Source organism: Acinonyx jubatus, chromosome C2 (genome assembly GCF_027475565.1).
Source record: "Acinonyx jubatus isolate Ajub_Pintada_27869175 chromosome C2, VMU_Ajub_asm_v1.0, whole genome shotgun sequence".
In the NCBI taxonomy this organism is placed as follows: Eukaryota; Metazoa; Chordata; class Mammalia; order Carnivora; family Felidae; genus Acinonyx; species Acinonyx jubatus.
In genome coordinates, this window is record NC_069384.1 from 151056958 (window position 1) to 151065254 (window position 8297).

The 8297-nt window shown below is 44.3% G+C and overlaps 1 protein-coding gene across 11 annotated transcripts in view; it reads right to left on the minus strand.

Moving 5' to 3' along the window:
* The window catches only part of GOLGA4 (golgin A4), a 118829-nt gene extending 111711 nt beyond the window's left edge, over window positions 1-7118 (minus strand). For all 11 annotated transcript variants that reach the window (XM_053221705.1, XM_053221704.1, XM_027040657.2 and 8 more), the window contains exon 1: window positions 6899-7118. In XM_053221705.1, the coding sequence (XP_053077680.1) occupies window positions 6899-6967 (69 nt within the window). In that variant the 5' untranslated portion in view covers window positions 6968-7118. The remainder of the gene's footprint in view (window positions 1-6898) is intronic.
* Between the last annotated feature and the right edge of the window lie 1179 nt (window positions 7119-8297).

The following is an 8297-nucleotide window of genomic DNA, read 5'->3' on the forward strand; positions in this document are numbered from 1 at the left end:
TGCTGTTCATGTTATAAATGCTTACCTCTCAAAACAAGTCCTTTAATATAGTGAAACCCACCCACCCAAAAGTAATTTCAGGAAACTTGCAGTCAAACAGATGGCAGATGGACTATATGCTCATACTTTCTCTACCTCTTTCTACTTTCTACCTCCACCTACTTTCTCTACCTTGAAATTAAAAATTTTCCACCAAGTTTCAGAAGACTGGTATGAATGAAAGAACAGTAAAATAGTTAACACAGATGAGGACACTATAACCCCAAGGACCTACAGATGGGAAAGTGATGAGAAGCAAGCCTGTTTTCATCCTCATGACCATGAAAAGACTTAGGACTTAAAACAAGAAGTATAAATGCAAGATGGAAAGTGAAGAGAGAGAATCAAAAACAAAGATTGGTTGAAAGATCCTCGGGTCCCCGTCCTACCTTACAGATCCTCTAAAGAACCTGAGGTTTATTTTCAGGAGCTAATGAGGCTCCAAACTGGGTGAAACCAAGCATAGTAAGATAGGAGTGAAGGGCAAAGTATATGACTAACTTTGGAGGGATTAAGTGATACTATCCACAGTGAACTAGCCCTACTTCAGAAAGTTGGCAGCTTGGCTTAAAACCCCTCACCCTTTCTCTAAAATACACCATGCTTCTCTGGAGAAACCAAATGACCTCTTTAGAAAGAACTCTGGTTACCAGCATGAAGATATTTCCCCCAACAGTAACTCAGCAGTGAGCCCCAGTGTCTCTATGCCATCACATGCCATTTCCAAAGAGTATCAGATTTTTAGTGCCTCACCCTTGATAGCCCAGAGCACTTAATAAAGTTTCCAAAGTAAAAAAGGGAGCCAAAAAAAAAAAAACTAGAAAAAACAAACAATAGAGATTAAAAGAAAACTTCAAAACAAAAAAATCACCATTATTCTCAGAGATATTAAAAATATTATATCTACATAACAAGAATAATGCTATGAAAAAGCAAAAGACAGTAAGAAACAGTCCTGAGAAATTTTAAGATAGCCAAATTAGTTAAAAATTCAACTGAGTTTGAAAGTTGAAGCAATCTCTCAAAAGTAGAGCAAAACAAAACAAAAATCCGAACACACACACACACACACACACACACACACACAACAACAACAACAAAACCAAAAACGGAAAATAAAGGGTAAAAAAAGTGAAAGAATCTATCCTGAAGGCACAAAAGCTACCAAACTGCAGCTCAAGAGAAAAGACAAAAAACAAAGGAGAGGGAATTATCAAAGAAATTACATCTAAAAGTTTCCAAGAAGGTAAGCACAGGAGTCACAAACAATGCCCACTGAGTGTCCAGAACAAAGCATATGGAAATCCATTCAAAGGCATATTTACCAGGAAACTTGAGACAAAATATAAAAGGAAGATCCTAGAGTCTCCAGAAAGAAAAAAAACAGCACAATGACAATGGACTTCTCAATAGCAACAATGCAAACAGAAAACAATGGGTCAATGCTCCCAAAATCATCGACCTTGGCAGGAAATCAGTAAATACAGTTTATAATGTACAAATCAACAAACCAGCAAAGCAACAAAATCTTTTTATTAGAAATAGGAAGTTAAATATCTGGGCAAACAGAAAATATTGAGAACATGGAGAACAGGACTGCAGGGTTGGAGCAGACAATGGTTCTTTTTCACATAATACCCTTTTAGTAGTACTTGACCTTTTAAAACCATACATTATTTTTGATAAAAATAAAAGCAAATCTTTACTTTAAAATTTAAATTAAATATCATAAGCAATACAAAATACCCAACAAAATTTAAAAGCATGACTAAGAGATGATCTATTTCTCATCTTAAATCTCATCCAATAGTTGATAAGAAATAATAAGTGGACTGAAATTCTCAACCCTTCAGACACTAGCTATTGTTAACAGCATATCTGAAGGCCAGTCACATGGTACATGCTAACTTAACCCCAGTGATTCTATAAAATAAGACAGAAAAATTAGTAATACCTTTACAATCTAAGGAATATACACTTGTTGAGAATTTATAATTTAAAGTCAAATATTTCAGAATTCGAATTTATGTTTAAGTACATCATGGTGATTAGGTTTCTAGTATAAGAATGTAGACTGAATGCTATTGTTTACCTCCTCTCCCTCCCCAAAACTTATTGAAACAAAGGCTTAAAAAAAAAAGTAGAAAAACAGATTAATGAAAACTCACGAACAAGACAGAGAACAGCAGTGAAAAGATAAAACAAAATTCTTAAGACTCGAAGGCAAAAGGATTCAAATTGGTTGAGAAATCAGGGCAAAGGTAGCTACAGCTCCAAATTTGCACAGAAGGCTAAAGAGGCAGCAGCAACTTTTTCCAATAGGAAAAAAAAAATCATGGGTTTAAAGTACTAGAACGGGAAATTATTGTTCTCATTATTGCTCTCAGGGATTAATTAAGGGTCTGTGTAACAAACAGGTACTTGAGGTCAGCCTCCTCCAACCCAAACATTTACAGACCAAAGTAACTGCAAAATATAATAAGCAACCTACCTTGTAGGAGTTAGATCTTCAATAGTGGGGGCTGGTACCACAAAGCAGCAGGGTAACAACATACCCATGTTTGCCCAATGCAATCCCAGGCCCACCCAGTTCATGCCAGTTTATGTTCCAAGATCATTATTAGTAGTGTCCCCTTTCACTCTCAAGAATGTTAGCGTAATAAATTATACGGTCACCTTTCAAAGTAGGTAGACCCTCTTCGTTTAGGCTGGCAGAGGAGGCACTGTCTCACTTGCACAAGCACTCTCCACACAGGACAGAAGCACGTAAGAGCAGAGAAAACCCATGTCATCTATCAAAATAAATCACCCTCCAGGACTTCATAAGTATAAATGAACAAACAATAATCACAAGACATCTGTCTTTAAAAAAAAAAAAAAAAAAGCAAAACGAGATGATCAGTACGAATACAACAAGTGACCCAAAAAATAAGATAAATCAAGAAACAGAACTTAGGGGTGCCTGGGTGGCCCAGTCAGTTGAGCATCCAACTCTTAAATTTCAGCTCAGGTCTTGATCCCAGAGTCACGAGTTCAAGCCCCGTGCTGGGCTCCGCGCTGGGTGGGGAACCTACTTAACCAAAAATAAATTAATTTTAAAAAAATATAAATTTTTAACTTCATTTTTAATTGGTGATTAGGCTTCAAGTCATCATCAGAGTTGATTAAGTAATTACTTAAAATAATATCTGCAAGGAAGGATGCAAATACTCTTAGTACCAACCAAACAGAAGCAACTGGGGAATATTAGAAGGCTATCCGGCTTTTATTAAATGTTTTCAAACTCTTAAGGGACCCTACATTATATCACTATTACCACTGCTGAAAAATTTTGCAAATATTGTAAAGAAAATGGTTCACCTATCCCACGATTACCTACGCCTACTAGCTCAATCTACTGGTAAACCAGCCTATCAGGCCACCTCACCTACGAAAAGCAAGCTGAGAACCAGGAAGTATGCACACAGAGGCCTCCAAAAACCTCAAAACAAATGTCTCAAAATTTGTGTTAATACACTAACGAATCCCTCAGGTACTTGCCCTTATTTAACGCAAAATTTTAGAAGCTTATGTGTCTTGATTCAAGCTGGAGACACTTGAAAAGCAGAAAGAAGAAAGACACAAGGCAGACAGCAAGGAAGGTAACAAAATTACAAAAGGCAGACCAAGAGCAAACAAACCTCTTTTTTTTTAACTTCTTTTTAATTTTTTTAAATTTATTTTTGAGACAGAGAGAGACAGAGCATGAGCAGGGGAGGGGCAGAGAGCGAGGGAGACAGAATCCGAAGCAGGCGCCAGGCTCCGAACTGTCAGTACAGAGCCTGACGCGGGGCTCGAACTCCCGGAGCGTGAGATCATGACCTGAGCTGAAGTGGGAAGCTTACCCCACTGAGCCTCAGGCGCCCCAGGAGCAAACAAAACCTATTGAGTGAATAAAAGGGAAATGCCTTTCACACCCTGTTAAATTCTTAAGGGCACGGTGCCTTCAACACAAAATAATTTATACTCAAAAATGAAGAGGACGCTTGAGTGGCTCAGTTGGTTAAGCGTCAGACTTCAGCTGGGTCATGATCTCATGGTTCATTGGTTCAAGCCCCCACGTCGGGCTCTGTGCTAAAAGCTCAGAGCCTGGAGTCTGCTTTGGATTCTGTGTGTCTCTCTCTCTGAGTCCCTCCCCTCCCTGCTCTCTGTCTCTCAAAAGTAAATTAAAATGTTAAATTAAAAAAAGAATTTTTAATGAAAAAATGATAATATACAAATTCAAGATCCTTTGCTTAAGCAAACAAGTATACGTATAATCTACTGCAAAATGATTGTCATCAAAAAAGTTTTTTGTTTTTAATTTACCCTTAAAAAAAAGAAACATTAGATCTGAAAACAATAATCTAGAACTTCTCATCCTTAAAGGGTTCTTAACAGCTGAAGATCTGAGACCAGAACAGAATCAAGTTTCTATCAGTAGATGATCACTAACAGCTTAACTCTTTCATTCCTGGAAAAATACACATATTATCAAAGAGGATTTTTAAAAATCTTGTATACCCAAAGTGATTTTATTTGATCCAGATGTACTGTCTCACTTCAAATGTTAGCTTGTACCTAACTTTTTTACTATTCTAAAAACGATCTCTCTCAGTTAATGCACACAAGCAATTCATTTTCGTGAAGAAAAACTAAACATTATTTGTAAGAAAAATAATCTGGGGTACCCGGGTGGCTCGGTCGGTTGAGCATCTGACTCTCGGTTTCCACTCTGATCATGATCCAAGGTTGTGGGATTGAGCCCTGCATCAGGCTCTGCATCCGGCTCTGTGGCCAGGCTCTGCAATGACTGTGGAGCCTGCTTAAGATTCTCTCTCTCCCTTTGCCCCTGCCCCCCTCACGCTCTTGCTCTCCCTCTCTAAAATAAAAATAACCATATAATATCTCATGAGCACTTCCCTCTTAAACTATTTTCACTGCCTGCACATAAATATACTTTATATACATATTTCCCCCCACAAAACTGGGATCACACTTTACATGCTGCTTCTTAATCTGTCCTTTAACACAAATGCCTTTGCGTGTTAACTATTACTTTTCTGTGGGCTCTAACAATAGCTGTGTGACGTCAGGCAAGTTAGCCTCTCTGAACCTCACTCCTTCATCTATAAGGCTACCTACCTCGTTGGTTTACATAAGAATGAAATAAAAGAATCCACACAAAATACAAAGCAAAATGCCTCTCACGTAGTAAGAACCCAGTGAATATTGGCTTTTGTTAAGGCTGCGGAATAGCCGACTACCGAACACAGCCTATTAACCAATTTTCTATTTTTAGCCAGTTTTTACCTATTAAAACAGCACTGCAATAAAAATCCATGAGGCCAAATCTTTTAATACATCCCAAACTTTCTCAGGATAAACTCCCAGCGATGCAATCTTGGATCAATGATATTTTACGCATTCCCAAACGTAAGTGCTTTACATCCACTAACCTGGTGCTTCCCCACATTCCTCCTCTCTACCTCACTTTAAGTCTTTTGTTTCTTAAGAACCCTGCTTTGTAAAGTCAGAAAAGCTTGCAGTAAATGGCATGAACAGTAAGAGACTTACTATTTGAATGTTATCACTATTTACATTTTATTCAGGAGAATGACCAAGCCTTCAGCGTCATGTTCCAATGTATTTCAGTTTTACTCTACATGAGCTTTAGCTTTTGAGAGGACAGCTTCGACTGACAGTTTCAGAATAAGCCCCATGCAATAATCGATTTAATAATTGTTAATCGGTTGCTTCGCGGTTGTTAAAAAGCCGTGTAAGATAAATGCTGTATTTTTAAAACGTATTTTTAAATGTCTCCAAATGAATCAAAACTCAGCCTTTCTTACAGAAACTCTAAACTCTCCTTTAGAGAGAGAGGAGGGCTCAGTCCGTTGAGACTGAGAAAAGCCGGGAAGCAATGCAGAAGAAGCCCTGATCTTTGCTCAAGAGACCGACTGCCGCAGGCACCAACACACACATCCTCATCGGAGTCTAGGAGACTGTTTCTTTAACTTAACAATGCTAACACGCCCCCTTTTTCCTAGAAACTGTCACTTCCTGAAGCCACGGCATTCAAGAAAAAGGAACGGAGCACGGCTCTCGGAGAAGCAGAACGCCCGGCTGGGGACAGGCACAGCCCTGGCCTGGCCTCGGGACGTCTGCCCCTCCGCCCGCCCGGATCAACCAAGTTATGCGAAGTGACTAACTCGTGACAGCCTCGGGCTTTGGACGCGGGCCACACCGCCACCTCTTTCGGGTCCAACGCTCCAGCGAGCAGCCTGGCCCGGAACGGCCGGACCCTCAGCCCTCCCCTCCCCACGGTTTGGCACTGCACTCGCGTAACAGGCCAGGACTCTTGCGGGATCCTGGCCCTGGCACCCTCAATCCCCGGGCGGTGACGGGACAGGGAACTTGGGTGGGGAAGTCATCAGATACGACAAGGAACCCAAGTTTTCCCATCCTGCTCTCACGCCTGAGCTGGGGTCTCGGACGCGTGGGGGAACCTTCGGTACGGGTCAAAGGTCATGCAAGATCGGCGCCCTCGTCACGTATTCTCAGGCGAGGGTAGTTGCGTTGGGGGAAAACTAGAGGTCAGACGTCCCGAAGGATCCAGCCACCCCACCCACTCTCCTGAACGGAGTTTGAGGATGGGGGGGGGGGGGGGGGGGCGGGTCCCCGACACAGAAGACCCGGGCCGTCCTGGGCTCATTCCCAGTCCAGAGTTTGGGGGAGATCCTCAAGTTCCAGGTCAAGGGTCACGAAAGAACCCTCCCTTGCCCTGGCCCCCGAGCCAGTATCCAGGGGGGTCGGGAACTAGAGAGCGGCGCCATAGTACCTGAGTCGAGGCCAGCGCCTGCTGGAGCTTCTCCTCCTCGATGATCTTCTGCTTCAGCTTCCTGAACATGGCGCAGCGCGGGGTCCCGAGTGTGCGACCAGAGGGGCGAGCGTCCACGGAGACCCGGCCGCGGCGGGGACGGCGGCTTCTCTACACCAGGGACCGCGGGGGCCGGGCCTCGCCGCCTCCTCCTTGGGCTCGCAGGCGGATCGGGACACTCGGCCTGCGGGTGTCGGCGTCGCCGCCGCCGCGTCTCTTTCTTCTGGGTGCCACTGGTTGGCCTATGCCCCCCATCCAGCTCCGGCGGCGGCGGCGGCGGCGACAACGGCAGCAGGTGAACCGGGGGCCAAAGACGCCTGCGCGGCCTACGTGGAGCTCGCCGAGGGAGCTCTACGGAGCGCCGGAGGGGCCAAGCGCCAGGTCGCACCGGCACATGCGCGCTCTGGGCGTCGCTCTCGAACGCGGCGGCGGGGGGCCGGACGCCGCGCTCTGCCGTGCCGAAATTCGCGTCGTGCGGAGATGCCCTCGGGGCTGAGTCTGAGTGCTGCACTGACGCGCTCCGGGGCTCCGCCACTGCAGAGCACAGCGGGGAGGGTGCCACTTCGGTGGAGGACGGCGGGCCGCACGGGCCCGCCGCGAAGAGCCGCGGGGGCGAGCGTCTGGGGTGGGAGAAAGGGGGTCGCCAGGGAACCCGCCTTGTGCTCTGAAGGACGGTGCGCTTTTGCTTAGTACTTGTGGTTAAGAATCTGCATCTTCAGTGCCTGGGACCCCTGCTGCTCCGCAGAAGGGCCCTCTTTCCTTCCCTGGACTCGCCCCGCGGTCAAGAAGCACCTGACCCGAGCCTCCCAGGGTCCAAACGTCTCAGGCCGATATTGGAAAATCTCAGTCGTTTGGACATCTGCCCTGATTTTTTTTTTTATTTAACCGAAATTGTATACATTCACGTGTTCATTCAAAAATCTTTATCATTCTAAGTGCCAGGATCTTCGGGGGTGTTAAAAGAATTCACATGGGGCGCCTGGGTGGCTCAGTCGGTTAAGCTTCCGACTTCAGCTCAGGTCGTGATCTCCCCGTTCGTGAGTTCGAGCCCCGTGTGGAGCTCTGTGCTGACAGCTCCGAGCCTGGAGCTGCCTCGGATTCTGTGTCTCCCTCTCTCTCTGCCCCTCCCCTGCTCACACTCTCTCTCTCCCTCTCAAAAATAAATAATAAACATTAAAAAAATTTTTTTTTTTTTAAGAATTCACAGCCGGTAGAATGCACAAATTTTTAAAGGGTCCAAGTTCACCCCTAGTATCTGCAATCATCCTAAAAGAGTTTAATGTGTATGTGCCTAATTCTTCCAACACCCGGAACTTAGACCGTCTGTGAACTCTCAAATCCATCTCGGCAGCATGCTATA